We start from the raw sequence: 24,278 nt of genomic DNA on the forward strand, positions 1-24,278 counted from the left end.
GGAAAGAGTATGGAGGAGGTGAATGTATTCAGATATTTGGGAGTGGAGGTGTCAGCGGATGGGTCTATGAAAGATGAGGTGAATCATAGAATTGATGAGGGGAAAAGGGTGATTGGTGCACTTAGGAGTCTGTGGAGACAATGAACTTTGTCCTTGGAGGCAAAGAGGGGAATGTATGAGAGTATAGTTTTACCAACGCTCTTATATGGGTGTGAAGCATGGGTGATGAATGTAGCAGCGAGGAGAAGGCTGGAGGCAGTGGAGATGTCATGTCTGAGGGCAATGTGTGGTGTGAATATAATGCAGAGAATTCGTAGTTTGGAAGTTAGAAGGAGATGCGGGATTACCAAAACTGTCGTCCAGAGGGCTGAGGAAGGGTTGTTGAGGTGGTTTGGACATGTAGAGAGAATGGAGTGAAACAGAATAACTTCAAGAGTGTATCAGTCTGTAGTGGAAGGAAGGTGGGGTAGGGGTCGGCCTAGGAAAGGTTGGAGGGAGGGGGTAAAGGAGGTTTTGTGTGCGAGGGGCTTGGACTTCCAGCAGGCATGCGTGAGCGTGTTTGATAGGAGTGAATGGAGACAAATGGTTTTTAATACTTGATGTGCTGTTGGAGTGTGAGCAAAGTAACATTTATGAAGGGGTTCAGGGAAACCGGCAGGCCGGACTTGAGTCCTGGAGATGGGAAGTACAGTGCCTGCACTCTGAAGGAGGGGTGTTAATGTTGCAGTTTAAAAACTGTAGTGTAAAGCACCCTTCTGGCAAGACAGTGATGGATTGAATGATGGTGAAAGTTTTTCTTTTTTGGGCCACCCTGCCTTGGTGGGAATCGGCCAGTGTGTTAATAATAAAAAAAATATATATACACACACACACACACATTAGACCGTTATTTAGCACTAGTTTATTTGGTATGATTTGAGTATATCATGACTGAAGAATTGCGGCACAATGTTATGTAACACGTCGTATAATGAATTTAACACAGTTCACTTTGCAGGAAGGTAAAAAAAAAAAAACTTACCTTTTCCCACAAGCGGCCGCCTTGTTGTGGTCCAGCTGCGGGGACCTCCCGCCGTCCCCCCCCCCCCCCCGACACCATCCCAGCACTCCTGCTTCATACGTGTCCAGTCCAACATCTCCGCTACATGCTTGTGTTTGTGAATTGTGTTTTGATCTTTTAATTGCTACGTCTTGTATCTACCAAGCAATCATGACACCCAGTAAGCATGTCAGTGTTGCTCAAAGTGGCAAGAAAAAGTGTAAACATTGAAGTCTTTGAATTAACGTAGGAAACAAAGATATTAGACAAGACATCTTGTGGCCATACTGAAGTGTTACTTTGTACATGTAAGAAAAGGTAAACATAAGTTTGTGTGACTGACTGACTTAGTGACTGACTGACTCCTTACTGAATGACTGACTGACTGATTTACTGAATGAGTTGATTGACTTACTGAATGACTTGACTGACTGAATGACTTCAAGTTAGACACTTCAGTACAACCATTAACTTCAGTACCAGAACCTCCACCAGCCACCTCAGACCAGTAGGACCACAACATAACTCTCCACTCTCTCCACAATCATCCATAATTATTTCTGTTACATTTGTAGTCTCAAGCAGTAATAACAACATAACACATCACAACAATGAACTATAATTACATATTCACTTTTATTTTTGTTAGATGTAGAGGCCTAAAAAAAAGTTGTTTGGCTTTTTTGGCGCCTCTCAGGAACGTAACCCTATTTTTCCTCTTAGTTCTTCATTTCATCTGACACGGTTTAACCTAGCATGGTGTTTTCCGGAAAGTAACTACTGTGTTAAATAACGGTCTACTCTCTCTCTCTCTCTCTCTCTCTCTCTCTCTATCTCTCTCTCTCTCTATCTCTCTCTCTCTCTCTCTCTCTCTCTCTCTCTCTCTCTCTCTCTCTCTCTCTCTCTCTCTCTCTCTCTATATATATATATATATATATATTGTATATATATATATATACACATATATATATATATATATATATATATATATATATATATATATATATATATATATGAATAAATTAAAATGTATACTGAATGGTCACTGGACATTTTCAGTTTCTGGTGCTGTTCGGCCGGGCAGTTTGGTGGCTCTGATGGGATCTAGGTAAGTCGTTTATCTATTATCCTTAAATTGTCTGAGGTTGAGTTTAATGACTCTTGTTCAGGCTCTTTGTTAGTAATTCTAGCTCGTAAAATTTACATAAAGACCTACAATAATAATAACTAGATGTATTTCAGTCACTTAGCGATCCAAGAAAGTTATCCCCGCATTCTATATACCCAGCCGCCTCTACTTCACTGCAGGTGAAAGGAACAGTGCAGAGGGGTGATGTAATCCTAGTGAAACAACTTATAAATCTTCGTATTCCTATATATACGTACATGCATGTGTCTGTGTATGCATGCACGCAAATATATGTTTGTATTTGTAGGTATTTGAGTATGTATGAGTATTAGGGTATGTGTACATTTACGAATGTATGTGTTTTTATTATTTACATGTCTGTAAGCATAGTGTGCACATGTATGAGTGCATGTATTCATATGGGAATTTATGTATGTACACTTCTGGGAATGTATTAATGTGCATAAGTATGCATACGTATTCTTATGTGTATGTATGCTTATGTAAGACTAAAACTATACAGATGTACTCTGGAGTATATGTAGACAAAAAATGTGAACATATGTGTCCATGATGTGCATATGTATGCATGTTCTTATATAAGCTTGTGCGTATACATGTACTTGCCTATTTGTACTTACATAATGGTAGACTCAAGAAATAAACCATACCCCCGGCCGGGGGGACGGCAGTGAAGGGACTTGAGCTAGAGTTCGTCACGGCCACGCTAGCTGGAGATTCGTCTGTAAAAACTTGCATTTGTGGTCACAGTGGTGCCTGTGTTAACTTTCCTATGGTGTAGAAATATACCTAGTTGGATGAATCTTATTGTGGCTAGCTGGTCTAGTGGCTAACGCGACGGGCTGGAGTTTTGAGACTCTATGACCGCGGGTTCAATCCCGGCCGGGGGTATGGTTTACATAATGGTTGTTGTAGTGATTCGGTCTCAGCTCCTGGCCCCGCCTCTTTTCTAGTTGCTGCTGACTTCACTCACTCCTGGCTGTGAAACACTGGCCCCACCTCTCTGGCTGCTACTGTACTCACTCCTAGCTGTGGAACACTGGCCCCGGCTCTCTGGCTGCTGCTATACTCACTCCTGGCTGTGAAACACTGGCCCAGCCTCTCTGGCTGCTACTGCACTCACTCCTAGCTGTGGAACACTGGCCCCGGCTCTCTAGCTGCTGCTATACTCACTCCTGGCTGTGGAACACTGGCCCAGCCTCTCTGGCTACTACTGCACTCACTCCTGGCTGTGGAACACTGGCCACGCCTCTCTGGCTGCTACTATACTCGCTCCTGGCTGCGGAACACTGGACCCGCCTCTCTGGCTGCTACTGACTTCACTCACTCCTGGCTGTGAAACACTGGCCCCACCTCTCTGGCTGCTACTGACTTCACTCACTCCTGGCTGTGAAACACTGGCCCCACCTCTCTGGCTGCTACTGACTTCACTCACTCCTAGCTGTGGAACACTGGCCCCGGCTCTCTGGCTACTACTGCACTCACTCCTGGCTGTGGAACACTGGCCACGCCTCTCTGGCTGCTACTATACTCGCTCCTGGCTGCGGAACACTGGACCCGCCTCTCTGGCTGCTACTGACTTCACTCACTCCTGGCTGTGAAACACTGGCCCCACCTCTCTGGCTGCTACTAACTTCACTCACTCCTGGCTGTGAAACACTGGCCACGCCTCTCTGGCTGCTACTATACTCGCTACTGGCTGCGGAACACTGGACCCGCCTCTCTGGCTGCTACTGCACTCGCTCCTTGCTGTGGAACACTGGCCCCTCCTCTCTGGCTACTACTGCACTCACTCCTGGCTGTGGAACACTGGCCCCGGCTCTCTGGCTGCTACTGTACTCACTCCTGGCTGTGGAACACTGGCCCCGCCATTCTGGTTGCTACTGTACTCACTCCTGGCTGTGGAACACTGGCCCCGCCATTCTGGTTGCAACTGTACTCACTCCTGGCTGTGGAACACTGGCCCCGGCTCTCTGGCTGCTGCTATACTCACTCCTGGCTGTGGAACACTGGCCCAGCCTCTCTGGCTACTACTGCACTCACTCCTGGCTGTGGAACACTGGCCCCGGCTCTCTGGCTGCTACTGTACTCACTCCTGGCTGTGGAACACTGGCCCCGCCATTCTGGTTGCTACTGTACTCACTCCTGGCTGTGGAACACTGGCCCCGCCATTCTGGTTGCTACTGTACTCACTCCTGGCTGTGGAACACTGGCCCCGGCTCTCTGGCTGCTGCTATACTCACTCCTGGCTGTGGAACACTGGTCCAGCCTCTCTGGCTACTACTGCACTCACTCCTGGCTGTGGAACACTGGCCACGCCTCTCTGGCTGCTACTATACTCGCTCCTGGCTGCGGAACACTGGACCCGTCTCTCTGGCTGCTACTGCACTCGCTCCTGGCTGTGGAACACTGGCCCCTCCTCTCTGGCTGCTACTGCACTCACTTCTGGCTGTGAAACACTGGCCCCGCCTCTCTGGCTACTACTGCACTCACTCCTGGCTGTGGAACACTGGCCCCGGCTCTCTGGCTGCTACTGTACTCACTCCTGGCTGTGGAACACTGGCCCCGCCTCTCTGGCTACTACTGCACTCACTCTTGGCTATGGAACACTGGCCCCGGCTCTCTGGCTGCTACTGTACTCACTCCTGGCTGTGGAACACTGGCCCCGCCATTCTGGTTGCTACTGTACTCACTCCTGGCTTTGGAACACTGGCCTCGCCATTCTGGTTGCTACTGTACTCACTCCTGGCTGTGGAACACTGGCCCCGGCTCTCTGGCTGCTACTATACTCACTCCTGGCTGTGGAACACTGGAGTACCTATTCTTAAACAATATATGGATCCTGCTTCCTCAGCTTCTCTCTCGAGGTCGTTCCTTTCCTTGACAATCCAAAGGCTAGAGAGGTGTTTCCAAACGTCCCTCAAACTCATTTGCCTTTGTAACGTCTAGATGTGCCCTCGTGTACCTGAGACTTGCCTCCCAAACATGCTAGCTCTATCCGTCGTACCATTCGTCTCAGTATCTTCTATGTCGCAATCATGTCGCTCCTGATTTTTGTGTCCTCTATTATCATTACTGTAGCCTTTGTTCCTCTAGCCTTTCTTATAGTTCATATCTCCTCAACTCTGTGTTCACCAAATTGTGGTTGCAGGCGTCGAGTCGTAGCTCCTGGCCCCGCCTTTTCATTAGTCACTACTAGGTCCACTCTGTCCCTGCTCCATGAGCTTTAGCATACCTCTTCTTAAAGCTATGTATTGTACCAGCCTCCACTACCTCACTTTCCAGACTATTCCACTTCCTGACAACTTTATAACTAAAGAAATACTTCCTAACATCCCTGTGATTTATCTGAGTCTTCAACTTCCAACTGTGACCCCGTGTTGCTGTGTCCCATCTTCGGATTGTCCTGTCTCTGTTCACCTTGTCGATTCCTTTCAGTAATTTATATGCCGCTATCATATCCGCCTATTTCTCTTGTCCTCTAGTGTCGTCAGGTCGAGTTCCCTTAACCTCTCCTCGTAAGACATCCCTCTCAGCTCCGGGACTAGTCGGGACTCTAATTTCCTGACATGCTTGGCCGGGTGTGAATTATTTCTGACCAGCAGACACATTATCTAATTATTTTACAAAAAAAATAAATTGAAAAACGCATCAGCTTTCAAAATTTACGATTCAGAATACAAAAAACTGCAGATACTAGCATACAGTATACAAAGAAACGTTGCAATTATTTCATACACAGTAACGACCATTAAACATCAATGATGTTCATAATTACTTTATATAAACCAGAAGAAACGCTAAACCAATAGGCATCACATATCACCTGTGGAATGGAGGTGTGATAAACAGTTTAAAAAACAGACAAGTTGAAGATTGAGACACTTATTCAACATATGGGAATCTTTATTGAAGAAACGTTTCGCCACACAGTGGCTTTATCAGTCCAATACGAAGCAGAAAGGTGTCAGGAGAGGAGTTTGAGGTAATCAGTCCCTCAGCCTGGAGTCGATGTGTTCAGTCCATCAATCTTGTAGAATGTACAGCATAGGGCCGTAGACGTGGCTTATATACTGTAGTGAGGTGAGGTGAAGCAGGCGGAGGCGGGGTCATAGTGGTACCATCCACTAGTCGAAGTAGGTCTTCGTCCAAAGGTTGAACAAGTGTTGAAGAATTCTTTGTAACAAGATCCCATGATGCTGCAGTGTCTGATACATGTGATAAATGGCTTAAAAAACCGACGTGGAATGGAGGTATTGAGATTAATACAAGTGAGGGGACGACAGCTCCAGTTCCTGGGATCAAGATCCACTCACCAGCGTCTAAACAAAACGTAAAATAATTCTTTACCATCCCAAGTTTATAAGTGAAAAAATGTTATGTACACACTGTACTAACAATGTTATGTACACACTGTACTAACAATGTTATGTACACACTGTACTAACAATGTTATGTACACACTGTACTAACAATGTTATGTACACACTGTACTAACAATGTTATGTACACACTGTACTAACAATGTTATGTACACACTGTACTAACAGTGTTATGTACACACTGTACTAACAATGTTATGTACACACTGTACTAACAGTGTTATGTACACACTGTACTAACAATGTTATGTACACACTGTACTAACAGTGTTATGTACACACTGTACTAACAATGTTATGTACACACTGTACTAACAAGATTATGTACACACTGTACTAACAGTGTTATGTACACACTGTACTAACAAGATTATGTACACACTGTACTAACAGTGTTATGTACACACTGTACTAACAAGATTATGTACACACTGTACTAACAATGTTATGTACACACTGTACTAACAAGATTATGTACACACTGTACTAACAGTGTTATGTACACACTGTACTAACAAGATTATGTACACACTGTACTAACAATGTTATGTACACACTGTACTAACAAGATTATGTACACACTGTACTAACAATGTCAACCCTATGGGTCTGTGTTGTGTTATCTAGTGTGGTGTGCAAGTCAACCCTCCGGGTCTGTGATGTGTTATCTAGTGTGGTGTGCAAGTCAACCCTCCGGGTCTGTGATGTGTTATCTAGTGCGGTGTGCAAGTCAACCCTCCGGGTCTGTGATGTGTTATCTTGTGTGGTGTGTAAGTCAACCCTATGGGTCTGTGATGTGTTATCTTGTGTGGTGTGCAAGTCAACCCTATGGGTCTGTGATGTGTTATCTAGTGCGGTGTGCAAGTCAACCCTCCGGGTCTGTGTTGTATTATGTAGTGCGGTGTGCAAGTCAACCCTCCGGGTCGGTGTTGTGTTATCTAGTGTGGTGTGCAAGTCAACCCTCCGGGTCTGTGTTGTGTTATCTAGAGTGGTGTGCAAGTCAACCCTCCGGGTCGGTGTTGTGTTATCTAGTGTGGTGTGCAAGTCAACCCTCCGGGTCTGTGTTGTGTTATCTAGAGTGGTGTGCAAGTCAACCCTCCGGGTCGGTGTTGTGTTATCTAGTGTGGTGTGCAAGTCAACCCTCCGGGTCTGTGTTGTGTTATCTAGTGTGGTGTGCAAGTCAACCCTCCGGGTCTGTGTTGTGTTATCTAGAGTGGTGTGCAAGTCAACCCTCCGGGTCGGTGTTGTGTTATCTAGTGTGGTGTGCAAGTCAACCCTCCGGGTCTGTGTTGTGTTATCTAGTGTGATGTGCAAGTCAACCCTCCGGGTCTGTGATGTATTATCTAGTGTGATGTGTAAGTCAACCCCTCCGGGTCGGTGTTGTGTTATCTAGTGTGGTGTGCAAGTCAACCCTCCGGGTCAGTGTTGTATTATGTAGTGTGGTGTGTAAGTCAACCCTTCGAGACTGTGTTGTATTATCTAGTGCGGTGTGCAAGTCAACCCTCCGGGTCAGTGTTGTATTATGTAGTGTGGTGTGCAAGTCAACCCTCCGAGACTGTGTTGTATTATCTAGTGTGGTGTGTAAGTCAACCCTCCGAGACTGTGTTGTGTTATCTAGTGTGATGTGCAAGTCAACCCTCCGAGACTGTGTTGTGTTATCTAGTGTGGTGTGTAAGCCAACCCTCCGAGACTGTGTTGTGTTATCTAGTGTGGTGTGTAAGTCAACCCTCCGAGACTGTGTTGTGTTATCTAGTGTGATGTGCAAGTCAACCCTCCGAGACTGTGTTGTGTTATCTAGTGTGATGTGCAAGTCAACCCTCCGAGACTGTGTTGTGTTATCTAGTGTGGTGTGTAAGCCAACCCTCCGAGACTGTGTTGTGTTATCTAGTGTGATGTGCAAGTCAACCCTCCGAGACTGTGTTGTGTTATCTAGTGTGGTGTGTAAGCCAACCCTCCGAGACTGTGTTGTGTTATCTAGTGTGATGTGCAAGTCAACCCTCCGAGACTGTGTTGTGTTATCTAGTGTGATGTGCAAGTCAACCCTCCGAGACTGTGTTGTGTTATCTAGTGTGGTGTGTAAGCCAACCCTCCGAGACTGTGTTGTGTTATCTAGTGTGGTGTGTAAGTCAACCCTCCGAGACTGTGTTGTGTTATCTAGTGTGATGTGCAAGTCAACCCTCCGAGACTGTGTTGTATTATCTAGTGTGGTGTGCAAGTCAACCCTCCGAGACTGTGTTGTATTATCTAGTGTGGTGTGCAAGTCAACCCTCCGAGACTGTGTTGTGTTATCTAGTGTGATGTGCAAGTCAACCCTCCGAGACTGTGTTGTGTTATCTAGTGTGGTGTGTAAGCCAACCTTCCAAGACTGTGTTGTATTATACAGCGGTGCTGAAGTCTACCCTCAGAGACTGTGTTGTATTATACAGTGGTGCCGGCAAGTCTACCTTGATGAACGCCCTGGCTCACCGTACATCCAGCGGAGTGGTGGTAGATGGAGACATCCTGGTCAACAGCAGACGAGTTAACCGCTCTATGACCTCCCTGGCTGGTTATGTGCACCAAGATGACCTCTTCGTCGGCTCACTCACAGTCAAGGAGCATCTCACCTTCATGGTATGTGTGTGTGTGTGTGCGTGTGTGTGTGTGTGTATGTGTGTACTCACCTAATTGTACTCACCTAATTGTGGTTGCTGGGGTCGAGACTCAGCTCCTGGCCCCGCCTCTTCACTGATCGCTACTGGATCCTCTCTCTCTCTGCTTCCTGAGCTTTGTCATACCTCTTCTTAAAACTATGTATGGTTCCTGCCTCCAGGTAAACTACTTCACTTGCTAGGCTATTCCACTTGCTGACAACTCTATGACTGAAGAAATACTTCCTAACGTCCCTGTGACTCGTCTGAGTCTTCAGCTTCCAGTTGTGACCCCTTGTCCCTGTGTCCCCTCTCTGGAACATCCTATCTCTGTCCACCTTGTCTATTCCCCGCAGTATCTTGTAAGTCGTTATCATGTCTCCCCTGACCCTTCTGTCCTCCAGTGTCGTCAGTCCGATTTCCCTTAACCTTTCCTCGTACGACATTCCCTTGAGCTCTGGGACTAGCCTTGTTGCAAACCTTTGTACTTTCTCTAACTTCTTGACGTGCTTGACCAGGTGTGGGTTCCAGACTGGTGCTGCATACTCCAGTATGGGCCTAACATACACAGTGTACAGTGTCTTGAACGATTCCTTATTAGGTATCGGAACGCTATTCTCAGGTTTGCCAGGCGCCCGTATGCTGCAGCGGTTATTTGGTTGATGTGTGCCTCCGGTGATGTGCTCGGTGTTATGGTCACCCCAAGGTCTTTCTCCCTGAGTGAGGTCTGTAGTCTTTGTCCACCTAGCCTATACTCTGTCTGCAGTCTTCTTTGCCCCTCCCCAATCTTCATGACTTTGCATTTGGCTGGATTGAATTCGAGAAGCCAGTTACTGGACCACATGTCCAGCCTCTCCAGGTCTCTTTGCAGTCCTGCCTCATCCTCGTCCGATTTAATTCTTCTCATCAACTTCACGTCATCTGCGAACAGGGACACTTCAGAGTCTATTCCTTCCATCATGTCGTTCACATATATCAAAAATAGCACTGGTCCTAGAACTGACCCCTGTGGGACCCCGCTCGTAACAGGCGCCCACTGTGATACCTCTTCACGTACCATGACTCGTTGCTGCCTCCCTGTCAGGTATTCCCTTATCCATTGCAGCGCCCTTCCTTTTACGTGTGCCTGATCCTCCAGCTTCTGCACTAATCTCCTGTGGGGAACTGTGTCAAAGGCCTTCCTGCAGTCTAGGAAAACGCAATCTACCCAACCCTCTCTCTCGTGTCTTACTTCTGTTACCTTGTCATAAAACTCCAGGAGGTTTGTGATACAAGATTTGCCTTCCATGAACCCATCCTGGTTTTCATTTATAATCTTGTTCCTTTCCAGGTGTTCGACCACTCTCCTCCTGATAATCTTCTCCATGACTTTGCACACAATACATGTCAGAGACACAGGTCTGTAGTTTAGTGCCTCGTTTCTGTTTCCTTTCTTAAATATGGGGACTACATTAGCTGTCTTCCATTTCTCAGGTAGTTGCCCAGTTTCAAGGGATGTGTTGAAGATTGTGGTTAGAGGCACACACAGCATCTCTGCTCCTTCTCTAAGGACCCATGGGGAGATGTTGTCCGGTCCCATCGCCTTTGAGGTGTCAAGGTCACTTGAGAGCTTCTTCACCTCCTCCTCAGTTGTTCGTATGTCATCCAACACTTGTTGGTATATTCCCTCTTGATGTTTCCTTCTGTGCTGTCTTCCCACAGCCCTTCCTGTCTCTACTGTAAAAACTTCCTTAAATCTCCTGTTCAGCTCCTCACATACCTCCTGATCATTTCTTGTGAGTTCTCCACCTTCTGTCCTTAATCTGATCACCTGGTCTTTGACTGTTGTCTTCCTCCTGATGTGGCTATACAACAGTTTCGGGTCAGTCTTGATTCTCGATGCTATGTCATTTTCATACTGTCGCTGGGCCTCCCTCCTTACCTGTGCGTACTCATTCCTGGCTCTGCGACTGATCTCCCTATTTTCGTGTGTTCTCTGCCTTCTGTACTTTTTCCATTCTCTATTGCACTTTGTTTTTGCCTCCATACACCGTCGGGTAAACCAGGGGCTTGTTCTGGTCTTCCCGTTGTTACTGTTGCCCTTGGGATTGAACCTTTCCACTGCCTCCTTGCATTTTGTTGCTACATATTCCATCATTTCATTTACTGGCTTTCCGGCCAGTTCTCTGTCCCACTGGACCTCCCGCAGGAAGTTCTTCAACCCTATGTAGTCCCCTCTTTTACAGTCAGGCTTTTCCCATTCTACTCCTGTTATTCTCTCCACTTGCAGCTCTACTATGTATTCAAAGCACAGAACCACGTGGTCGCTAGCTCCTAGGGGACTCTCATACTTGATGTCCTCAATGTCTGAGCTGCCCAGGGTGAACACAAGGTCCAATCTTGCTGGTTCATCCTCCCCTCTCACTCTGGTAGTGTCCTTAACATGTTGGTGCATGAGGTTTTCCAGCACCACGTCCAACATCCTGGCTGTCCATGTTTCGGGACCCCCATGTGGCTCCAGGTTTTCCCAGTCAATCTCCCTGTGGTTGAAATCCCCCATAACCAGCAACTTTGCTCTGCTGGAGTGAGCTCTTCTAGCCACCTCAGCAAGTGTGTCCACCATTGCTCTGTTGCTCTCTTCATATTCCTCTCTTGGCCTCCTGCAGTTCTGTGGTGGATTATACATCACTGCAATGACCACTTTGTGTTCCCCAGACTGAAGTGTACCTGCTATGTAGTCTCTTTCTCCCGTCTCATCTATTCCTTCCATTTTCTCGAATTTCCATCTGTTTTTTACGAGCAGAGCAACCCCACCTGTGTGTGTGTATGTGTGTGTGTGTGTGTGTGTGTGTGTGTGTGTGTGTGTGTGTGTGTGTGTGTGTGTGTGTACTCACCTAGTTGAGGTTGCAGGGGTCGAGTCCAAGCTCCTGGCCCCGCCTCTTCACTGGTCGCTACTAAGTCACTCTCCCTGAACCATGAGCTTTATCATACCTCGTCTTAAAGCTATGTATGGTTCCTGCCTTCACTACATCACTCGCCAGACTGTGTGTGTGTGTACTCAACTAATTGTGGTTGGAGGAGTAGACACTCAGCTCCTGGCCCCACATCTTCACTGATTGCGGCTAGGTCCTCTCTCTCTATGCTCCCTGAGCTTTGTCGTACCTCATCTTAAAGCTGTGTATGGTTTCTGCCTCCACTGCATCACTTGTTAGACTATTCCATTTCCTGACAACTCTATGGCTGAAGAAATATTTCCTAACATCCCTTCGATTAGTCTGAGTCTTCAGCTTCCAACTGTGACCCCTTGTTTCTGTGTCCCCTCCCTGGAACATCCTGTCTCTGTCCACCTTATCTATTCCACACAGTATTTTGCATGTCGTTATCATGTCTCCCTTGACCCCCCTGTCCTCCAGCGTCGTCAGGCAGATTTCCCTCAATCTTTCTTCGTAGGACTTTCCCCTGAGCTCCGGCACTAACCCTGTTGCAAAGCTTTGCACTTTCTCTAATTTCTTGACGTGCTTGACCAGGTGTGGGTTCCAAACAGGTGCTGCATACTCCAGTATGGGCCTGACATACACAGTGTACAGTGTCTTGAACGATTCTTTACTAAGGTATCAGAACGCTATTCTCAGGTTTGCCAGGCGCCCAAATGCTGCATCAGTTATCTGGTTGATGTGTGTTTCCGTAGTTGTGCTCGGTGTTATGCTCACCCCAAGATCTTTCTCCTTAGTGAGGTTTGCAGTTTTTGGCTACCTAGCATACACTCTGTCTGCAGTCTTCTTTGCCCTTCTCCAATCTTCATGACTTTGAATTTGTGGAGGTTGAATTCGAGAAGCCAATTGCTGGACCACGTGTTCAGCCGGTTCAGGTCTCTTTGGAGACCTGCCTGATCCTCATCTGATTTAATTCTTCTCATTAACTTCACATCATCTGCGAACAGGGACACTTCTCAATCTATCCCTTCCGTCATGTCATTCACATATAACAAAAATAGCACTGGTCTTAGGACTGACCCCTGTGGGAGCCCGCTCAGCACAGGTGCCCACTGTGATACCTCATCACGTACCATGACTCATTGTTGCCTCCCTGTCAGGTATTCTCTGATCCATTGAAGTTCCCTTCCTGTTATACGCGCTTGATCCTCCTGCTTCTGCACTATTCTCATGTGAGGAACTGGAGTTTACCTGGAGAGAGTTCCTGGGGTCAACGCCCCCGCGGCCCGGTCTGTGACCAGGCCTCCTGGTGGATCAGAGCCTGACCAATCAGGCTGTTACTGCTGGCTGCACGCAATCCAACGTACGAGCCACAGCCCGGCTGGACAGGTACCGACTTTAGGTGCTTGTCCAGTGCCTGCTTGAAGACAGCCAGGGGTCTATTGGTAATCCCCCTTATGCATGCTGGGAGGCAGTTGAACAGTCTTGGGCGCCTGACACTTATTGTATTGTCTCTTAATGTGCTAGTGACACCCCTGCTTTTCATTGGGGAGATGTTGCATCGTCTGCCGAGTCTTTTGCTTTCGTTGTGAGTGATTTTCGTGTGCAAGCTCAGTACTAGTCCCTCTAGGATTTTCCAGGTGTATGTAATCATGTATCTCTCCCGCCTGCGTTCCAGGGAATGCAGGTTCAGGAACTTCAAGCTCTCCCAGTAATTAAGGTGTTTTATCTCCGTTATGCGCGCCGTGAAAGTTCTCTGTACATTTTCTAGGTCAGCAATTTCACCTGCCTTGAAAGGTGCTGTTAGTGTGCAGCAATACTCCAGCCTAGATAGAACAAGTGACCTGAAGAGTGTCATCATGGGCTTGGCCTCCCTAGTTTTGAAGGTTCTCATTATCCATCCTGTCATTTTTCTAGCAGATGCGATTGATACAATGTTATGGTCCTTGAAGGTGAGATCCTCCGACATAATCACTCCCAGGTCTTTGACGTTGGTGTTTCGCTCTATTTTGTGGCCAGAATTTGTTTTGTACTCTGATGAAGATTTAATTTCCTCATGTTTACCATATCTGAGTAATTGAAATTTCTCATCGTTGAACTTCATATTGTTTTCTGCAGCCCACTGAAAGATTTGGTTGATGTCCGCCTGGAGCCTTGCAGTGTCTGCAATGGAAGACACTGTCATGCAGATTCGGGTGTCATCTGCAAAGGAAGACACGGTGCTGTGGCTGACATCCTTGTCTATGTCGGATATGAGGATGAGGAACAAGATGGGAGCGAGTACTGTGCCTTGTGGAACAGAGCTTAATGATACAACAGGTGTTACCTTGCAAGATGGCAGCAACACCCTGGTATATGTTAATGATACAACAGGTGTTACCATCCAAGATGGCAGCAACACCCTGGTATATGTTAATGATACAACAGGTGTTACCTTCCATGATGGCAGCAACAACAGACTGAAGTATTAAAAATTCTGTTTGATCAATGATTTTCGATTAAAATATCATAAATATATAAAAGATTTTGGTTGATCTTGTTATATATTCATCATTCATATAGAAAATCTTGTAGTAATGTCTTCTGGATGTCGTAAGTGTTACGTCTCTGGATAGCAACACTTGGGCACTAAAAATTTTGGGTGTTTTGTAAAAAATTGACGAAAATCTATTTAAAAAAACTCATCCATCTGTTGAGATCAATGTTTAACACACAGAATATGTTATGTCTGTAGACAGCAACACTAATGTACAAAAAAAAAAATGAGCTGCTGTCTATTATTTGTGAAATTTATATTTTTAAATATCTCATTTATTTCCTCAGAATCATGTACACTGGATATAATAATTGTAATAATTCTAAACAGAAACACTAACTATCGTAAAAAAGGAGAGATGTATCGCATTATTTATCATACACACAAACTCCTCCGACTTTTCAGAATAAAGATTTTTTGTTAAATTTAACAAGCATCGCCTCTTTAAACAGCAATATTGACCAACTGAAAACACTGTTTTCCCAGATTTTAGAAAATAAATGGCGATGTTTTTTCTAGGTCAAGTTAGTGCAGTTCTCTCACCAAGTCTCGTGAAAAGAATTAAGTTTCTGAACATTGTTACTTGGAGAGGTATAGCATGTTGTATCTTGAACATTGTTACCTGGAGAGGTATAGCATGTTGGATCATGAACATTGTTACCTGGAGAGGTATAGCATGTTGGATCATGAACATTGTTACCTGGAGAAGCATAGCATGTTGGATCATGAACATTGTTACCTGGAGAGGTATAGCATGTTGGATCATGAACATTGTTACCTGGAGAGGTATAGCATGTTGGATCATGAACATTGTTACCTGGAGAGGTATACCATGTTGTATCTTGAACATTGTTACCTGGAGAGGTATAGCATATTGGATCATGAACATTGTTACCTGGAGAGGTATAACATGTTGGATCATGAACATTGTTACCTGGAGAAGTATAGCATATGTCGTCACAGTGGTGTCCCATGCTAACCTCCCTATGTTGTATAAAAATACATCTAGTTGAAAGAATCTTATTAGAGCCAGCTAGTCCAGTAGTTAACGCACTGGCCTGTATATTTTAGGACTCAATTGCCATGGGTTCACACCCCAACTCATTCCCTGATTTCCCTCTTACTGGCTACATACTTCTTGTGTTTGTCTAGACTCGCTTGAGAATGGACCGTCGTCGAACGCACAAACAGCGCATGGCCCGAGTTATGGAGCTTATGAAAGAACTGGGTCTGCTGAAGTCCCAGAACACACGTATTGGTAACCCAGGCCAGGACAAGTCTCTCTCAGGTGGAGAACGTAAGAGACTGGCCTTCGCCACTGAGGTAAGTTGTTCTCTCTGGTGGAGAACGTAAGAGACTGGCCTTCGCCACTGAGGTAAGTTGTTCTCTCTGGTGGAGAACGTAAGAGACTGGCCTTCGCCACTGAGGTAAGTTGTTCTCTCTGGTGGAGAACGTAAGAGACTGGCCTTCGCCACTGAGGTAAGTTGTTCTCTCTGGTGGAGAACGTAAGAGACTGGCCTTCGCCACTGAGGTAAGTTGTTCTCTCTGGTGGAGAACGTAAGAGACTGGCCTTCGCCACTGAGGTAAATTGTTCTCTCTGGTGGAGAACGTGACTGGCCTTCGCCACTGAGGTAAGTTGTTCTCTCTGCTGGGGAACATAAGTGACTGGCCTTCTCAACTGAGGTAAGTTGTTCTCTCTGGTGGAGAACGTGACTGGCCTTCGCCACTGAGGTAAGTTGTTTTCTCTGCTGGAGAACATAAGTGACTGGCCTTCGCCACTGAGGTGAGTTGTCCACAAAACTAGTTGGTAGTATAACTTACACATCACTGTTGTAGGTGGTATCCTAAGGGAGGGTAGTATACCTTAGATAACAGTGTAGTATGTGGTATCCTGGGGGATGGTAATATACCTTAGATAATACTGTAGTATGTGGCATCCTGGGGGATGGTAGTATATCTTAGATAACACTGTTGTAGACAGGGCCGGATTAAGAAGTCTCCGGGCCCTAGGCTATTCAGATTGGCGGGGCCCCTTTGAGTTACAGGTAAGCGAAGCGACCCCTTCCAGCTTAGGGGTGGGGGGTGGGGGGTCGGTGTGAGCCTGTTTAAGGTCTAATTAAATACATTCTGGCTATTTAGATTAAATTTAATAGGGAAAGTACATCAAGACAACCAAAACCATTTACCAACAGCCATTATAACTATCTTGTTAAATCATGCATTTTAAAGAGAATAAACTCAAGACAGCATAGTATTACTAGATTAGGCTATTAAAGTAGTGACATCATGTACCTATTATATTCAGCATAACCACTACAGCACTATTATTCCCTTTATAAATCACTGACCATTATTGTTATCATTGCATCATGCATAAGACTATCAAATCATATAAACTCAAGAAAATTGGAGAGGAATCTCCCATACTCACCCATTAGCGGGAAAACACAGCTGTTCTGATGTAAACAAAGGCGTGTTGAGTGTTGCCATCTATGGATAGGTTTATTTATTTTTATTTTATTTTATTTCATTATTTATTTTTGTTTTGATTAATTTTTAAAAATCAATTTTACTCTCCAAACACTTGAACTTTTTAGGTAGGGACCCCTTTGCACTTGCACCATGTGCGCAGTCTTGGATGAGCCCCTGAACCCCTTGGACCGCGGGGCCTCCAAATGCGCGGGGCCCTAGGCAAATGCCTAGTTTGCCTATGCGGTAATCCGGCCCTGGTTGTAGATAGTATCCTGGGTAATGGTGTTAACTTAGGAACATCTGAGAATTAAGCTAACAAAGCATGCTTATTAATATTAAAATTATTATTATTATTATTATTATTATTATTATTATTATTATTATTATTATTATTATTATTATTATTATTATTATTATTATTTTAACTCTTCGGCCATTTGCCACTAAGTCAGGTTGACCCGGAAAAGAAGAAACACTTTCATCACCATTCACTCCATCACTGTCTTGCCAGAGGCATGCCTATGCCTACACTACAGTTATAAAATTGTAACTTTTCAACAGCCGTCCTTCAGCCTCAGACACTGTACTTCCCACTCAGATCACAACATAATAGAGGTACAGACATGTATGTGCTGGGCTCTTGACCAACATAATGTGATCAGTTATGAGGGTGTCTTCACAAAATTAACTTCAATAACAAAAGCATAAATTGGAACCAAGTCAACCATGTCCTAAATGAAACAAGGTGGGAAGATATCCTTTGCCTAGAAAAACATTAACTGTGGCACTTGAAGTCTGCTTAAAGCACATTCCATTAAGAAAAAAGAAAGAGAAGATGTAAACTAGAAAGAGAGATGCTCCACATATAGGCAAAGGAGAAGAATCACAGAGCTGCTGAGGGGAGCCAATATATCTGAAATTCGAAGGGAGGTATTGGTCAGAGAAACAGTAAAAATTGAAATTAAGCTTAAGAATCTCAGGAAGAACTTAAAGCCATAAAGGAAATTGATTGAAACCCAAAATACTTCTTACCTTATGCCAAATTAAAGGCGAAAACAAAATCTAGTATTGGACCTCTGCTTAGAAGAGATGGGACCTACACAGATGACAGCTAAAAAATGAGTGAGATACTAAATTCAAAATATGACTCAGTGTTCAGCGAGCCCTTAACCGAACTAAGGGTCGACAGTCAATATGAATTTTTTTATGACCGGAAATCAAAATACGGTCATGTTTAGAAATCTCTGATGTTATCCTAACATCACAAGACTTTGAAAAAGCAGTTAATGACATGCTCATGCACTCTGCCCCAGGTCCTGACTCATGGAACTCCGTGTTCTTCAGGAGCTGCTGGAAGCCCCTGTCACGTGCCTTCAGCATTCTATGGACAGGGATCATGGACACAGGGGTCATTCCACACTCACTAAAAACAACAGACATAGCACAACTGCAGAAAGGTGGCAGTAAAGCAATAGCAAAGAACTACAGACCGACAATGCTAGCATCCCTTATAATAAAAATCTTTGAAAGGGTTTTAAGAAGCAAAATTGTCAACCATCTAGATACCCATCAGTTAGACAACCCAGGACAACACGGGTTTAGAGCATCTCTTGTGTCTGTCTCAACTACTGGACCACTATGACAAGGTTCTGGATGCTTTAGAGGACAAACAAAAAGCAGCTGAGTATACACATACTTTGCAAAAATGTTTGACAAGTGTGACCACTGTGTAATAACACACAAAATGCGTGATAAAGGAATAACAGAAAAAAGTAGGTTGATGGATCTCTAACTTCATAATAAATAGAACACAAAAAGTAATAGTAAACAGTAAAGTCAGAGGCTACTACAGCGAAAAGCTCAGTTCCACAAGGCACAGTACTCGCCCCCATCCTGTTCCTCATCCTCATATCTGACATAGACAGAGATGTAAGCTAGAGCGCCGTGTCTTCCTTTGCGGATAACACCCGAATTGCCATGACAGTGTCCTGCATCGAAGACATCACAAGTCTCCAAGCGGACATCAACCAAATCTTTAAATAGGCCGCAGAACACAATATGAAGTTCATTGAAGAGAAATTTCAACTACTCCGATGCGGAAAACGTGTGTAAATTAAAATTGTATCAGAGCATCCATCAGATTCTAAAAACACAACAGAACGAGAAACTAAGGTGAAGGACCTGGATGTGATAATGTCAGAGGATCTCACCTGCAAAGACCACACCAATGTATCTACCTCATCTGCTAGAAAATGATAGGATGGATAGTGAGAACCTTCAAAAGTAGCAACGCCAAGCCAATGGTGATTCTCATCAAATCGCTTGTTCTCTCTAGGCTGGAATACTGCTGTACGCTAACTGTTCCCTTCAAGGCAGGCGAAATTCCTGACCTGAAGAATGTACAAAGAACTTTCATGACACACATAAGTACGATAAAATACCTAAATTACTGGGAACGGTTGAAGTTTCTTGATTTGTATTCCCTGGAATGCAGGCGAGAAAGATACGTGATAATATGCATTGGGAAAATTCTAGAGGGATTAGCAGCAAACTTGTACACGAAAATCATACCTCGAAAGGAAAAGACTCGGCAGGAGATGCAACATTCCCCAAATGAAAAGTAGGAGTGCCACGAATAAGATAAGATAACCCCGGAGGGTTAGCCAACCCGGATAACCCAAGAAAGCCAGTGCGTCATCGAGGAGTGTCTAACTTTTTTCCATTGGGGTCCTTAATCTTGTCCCCCAGGATGCGACCCACACCAGTCGACTAACACCCAGGTACCTATTTGCTGCTAGGTGAACAGGACAGCAGGCGTAAGGAAACGTTTCGAAATGTTTCCACCCGCCGGGAATCGAACCCGGGCCCTCCGTGTGTGAAGCGAGAGCTTTAGCCATCAGGCCACTGGGCCACACTAAGAGACAACACAGTATTACCTGGAGTTTACCTGGAGAGAGTTCCGGGGGTCAACCCCCCCGCGGCCCGGTCTGTGACCAGGCCTCCTGGTGGATCAGAGCTTGATCAACCAGGCTGTTACTGCTGGCTGCCGCAATCCAATGTACGAGCCACAGCGCGGCTGGTCAGGTACCGACTTTAGGTGCTTGTCCAGTGCCAGCTTGAAGACTGCCAAGGGTCTATTGGTAATCCCCTTTATGTATGCTGGGAGGCAGTTAAACAGTCTCGGGCCCCTGACACTTATTGTATTGTCTCTTAACGTGCTAATGACACCCCTGCTTTTCATTGGGGGATGTTGCATAATCTGCCAAGCCTTTTGCTTTCGTTGTGAATGATTTTCGTGTGCAAGTTCGGTACCAGCCCCTCTAGAATTTTCCAGGTGTATATAATCATGTATCTCTCCCTCCTGCGTTCCAGGGAATACAGGTTCAGGAACTTTAAGCGCTCCCAGTAACTGAGGTGTTTTATCTCCGTTATGCGCGCCGTGAAGGTTCTCTGTACATTTTCTAGGTCAACAATTTCACCTGCCTTGAAAGGTGCTGGTAGTGTGCAGCAATATTCCAGCCTAGATAGAACAAGTGACCTGAAGAGTGTCATCATGGGCTTGGCATCCCTAGTTTTGAAGGTTTTCATTATCCATCCTGTCACTTTTCTAGCAGATGCGATTGATATAATGTTACGGTCCTTGAAGGTGAGATCCTCCGACATGATCACTTCCAGGTCTTTGACGCTGGTTTTTCGCTCTATTTTGTGGCCAGAATTTGTTTTCTACTCTGATGAAGTTTTGATTTCCTCGTGTTTACCATATCTGAGTAACTGAAATTTCTCATCGTTGAACTTCATATTGTTTTCTGCAGCCCATTGAAAGATTTGGTTGATGTCCGCCTGGAGCCTTGCAGTGTCTGCAATGGAAGACACTGTCATGCAGAATCGGTTGTCATCTGAAAAGGAAGACACGGTGCTGTGGCTGACATCCTTGTCTATGTCAGATATGAGGATGAGAAATAAGATGGGAGCGAGTACTGTGCCTTGTGGAACAGAGCTTTTCACCGTAGCCGCCTCGGACTTTACTTTGTTGACTACTACTCTTTATGTTCTGTTTGTGAGGAAATTATAGATCCATCTACCAACTTTTCCTGTTATTCCTAGCACGCATTTTGTGCGCTATTACGCCATGGTCACCCTTGTCGAAGGCTTTTGCAAAGTCTGTATATATCACATCAGCATTCTTTTTGTCTTCTACTGCATCTAGGACCTTGTCGTAGTGATCCAATAGTTGAGACAGACGGGAGCGACCTGCTCTAAACCCATGTTGCCCTGGGTTGTGTAATTGATGGGTTTCTAGACGGGTGGCGATCTTGCTTCTTATGACCCTTTCAAAGATTTTTATGATGTGGGATGTTAGTGCTATCGGTCTGTAGTTCTTTGCTATTGCTTTACTGCCCCCTTTGTGGAGTGGGGCTATGTCTGTTGTTTTTAGTAACTGTGGGACGACCCCCGTGTCCATGCTCCCTCTCCATAGGATGATGAACACGAAGTTCCATGAGTTTGGCCCTGGGGCAGAGTGCATGGACATGTCATTTATCGCCTGTTCCAAGTCATTTGGCGTCAGGATAACATCAGATAGGCTTGTGTTAACCAAATTCTGTGGCTCTCTCATAAAAAATTCATTTTGATCTTCGACTCTCAGTCTGGTTAGCGGCTTGCTAAAAACTGAGTCATAGTGAGACTTGAGTAGCTCACTCATTTCCTTGCTGTCATCTGTGTAGGGCCCATCTTGTTTAAGTAGGGGCCCAATACTGGACGTTGTTCTCGACTTTCATTTGGCATAGGAAAAGAAATACTTTGGGTTTCTTTCGATTTCATTTATGGCTTTTAGTTCTTCCCGCAATTCCTGACTCCTATAAGATTCCTTCAGCTTAAGTTCGATGTTTGCTATTTCTCTGACCAGTGACTCCCTACGCATTTCAGATATATTGGCCTCTTTTAGCCGCTCTGTTATTCTTTTTCGTCGCCTGTAAAGGGAGCGCCTGTCTCTTTCTATTTTATATCTACTCCTCCTTTTTCTTAAAGGAATATGCCTTGAGCATACATCGAGTGCCACCGAGTTAATCTGTTCTAGGCATAAGTTAGGGTCTGTGTTGCTTAGTCTATCTTCCCAGCTTATATTGGTTAGGAATTGGTTTACTTGGTCCCACTTTATGTTCTTATCATTGAAGTTGAATTTGGTGAATGCTCCCTCGTGACTGATCCCATTATGTCGGTCTGGGGCTCCACGCATACATGTCTGAACCTCGATTATGTTGTGATCTGAGTATATTGTTTTTGATATGGTGACATTTCGTATCAGGTCATCATTGTTAGTGAAGATGAGGTCTAGTGTATTCTCCAGTCTAGTAGGCTCTATTATTTGCTGGTTTAAGTTGAATTTTGTGCAGAGATTTAAAAGCTCGTGTGTGTGTGAATTCTCCTAAGAACTGCCTCCTGGTGTTATCACTGCAACAATATTATTTGCTATATTCCTCCATTTTAGGTGCCTTAAGTTGAAATCCCCCAGGAGCAAGATGTTGGGGGCAGGAGCTGGCAGATTTTCCAGACAGTGGTCAATTTTTAACAGCTGTTCCTGGAATTGCTGGGACGTTGCATCCGGAGGCTTGTAGACTACCACAATGACTAGGTTTTGGTTCTCGATCTTTACTGCTAAAACTTCCACTACATCATTTGAGGCATTAAGCAGTTCTGTGCAAACAAATGACTCTGCGATATACAGGCTAACCTCCTCCCTCTTTTGCCTGTTCACTCTGTCGCATCTGTATAGTGTCAGGGACCCAAGACTGTTCAACTGCCTCTCAGCATACATATGGGGGATTAGCAATGGACCCCTGACTGTCTTCAAGAAGGCTTTGGACAGGCACCTAAAGTCAGTACTTGATCAGCCGGGATGTGGCAAATTCGTCGGTTTACATGCGGCCAGCAGTAGGAGCCTGGTTGATCAGACCCTGACCCACCACGAGGCTGCAGGGGTGTTGACCCCCAAAATCCTCTCTAGGTATATCTCCAGGTATACCTAGAATACCTGAATCCCTTCAAAAATGTTACCTTGCTCACACTCCAACAGCACCTCAAGTCCTAATAACCATTTGTCTCCACTCGCTCCTATCTAGCACGCTCACACATGCTTGCTGGAAGTTTAAGCCCCTCGCACACAAAACCTCCTTTACCCCCCCCCCTCTAACCTTTCCTAGGCCGTCCCCTACCCCGCCTTCCCTCCACTACAGATTTATACACTATGCGGTTCTATTTCGTACCATCCTCTCTAAATTTCCGAACCACCTCAGCATTAATTATTATTATTATTATTAGGAAAGAGGGAGATTATTTCCCAGTAAAAGTAGGCCTTAGACAAGGATGTGCGATGTCACCGTGGTTGTTTAATAAATTTATAGATGGTGTTGTAAGAGAAGTAAGTGCGAGGGTCTTCGAAAGAGGTGTGAAGTTAAAATATTAAGAATCGCACATAAAGTGGGAGTTGTCACAGCTGCTCTTTGCTGATGACACTGTGCTCTTGGGTGATTCTGAAGAGAAGTTGCAAAGGTTGGTGGATGAATTTGGTAGGGTATGTAAAAGAAGAAAATTGAAAGTGAATACAGGAAAGAGTAAGGTTATGAGGATAACAAAAAGATTAGGTGATGAAAGATTGGATATCAGATTGGAGGGAGAGAGTATGGAGGAGGTGAATGTATTCAGATATTTGGGAGTGGACGTGTCAGCGGATGGGTCTATGAAAGATGAGGTGAATCATAGAATTGATGAGGGGAAAAGGGTGAGCGGTGCACTTAGGAGTCTGTGGAGACAAAGAACTTTGTCCTTGGAGGCAAAGAGGGGAATGTATGAGAGTATAGTTTTACCAACGCTCTTATATGGGTGTGAAGCATGGGTGATGAATGTTGCAGCGAGGAGAAGGCTGGAGGCAGTGGAGATGTCATGTCTGAGGGCAATGTGTGGTGTGAATATAATGCAGAGAATTCGTTGTTTGGAAGTTATGAGGAGGTGCGGGATTGCCAAAACTGTTGTCCAGAGGGCTGAGGAAGGGTTGTTGAGGTGGTTCGGACATGTAGAGAGAATGGAGCGAAATAGAGTGACTTCAAGAGTGTATCAGTCTGTAGTGGAAGGAAGGCGGGGTAGGGGTCGGCCTAGGAAAG

General features: G+C 45.1%; 1 protein-coding gene across 4 annotated transcripts in view; it reads left to right on the forward strand.

Moving 5' to 3' along the window:
* Positions 1-24,278, forward strand: part of LOC128696231 (protein scarlet-like) — a 351,307-nt gene that overhangs the window by 114,963 nt on the left and 212,066 nt on the right. For all 4 annotated transcript variants that reach the window (XR_011392936.1, XM_070092551.1, XM_070092552.1 and 1 more), the window contains 3 exons: positions 2,099-2,147; positions 8,998-9,184; positions 15,802-15,972. Coding sequence is in view for 3 of the 4 variants with exons in the window: in XM_070092551.1 (XP_069948652.1) it covers positions 2,099-2,147; positions 8,998-9,184; positions 15,802-15,972 (407 nt within the window). In the remaining variant the exon portion in view is untranslated. The remainder of the gene's footprint in view (positions 1-2,098; positions 2,148-8,997; positions 9,185-15,801; positions 15,973-24,278) is intronic.

This window comes from Cherax quadricarinatus, chromosome 39, assembly GCF_038502225.1.
Source record: "Cherax quadricarinatus isolate ZL_2023a chromosome 39, ASM3850222v1, whole genome shotgun sequence".
Classification (NCBI taxonomy): Eukaryota; Metazoa; Arthropoda; class Malacostraca; order Decapoda; family Parastacidae; genus Cherax; species Cherax quadricarinatus.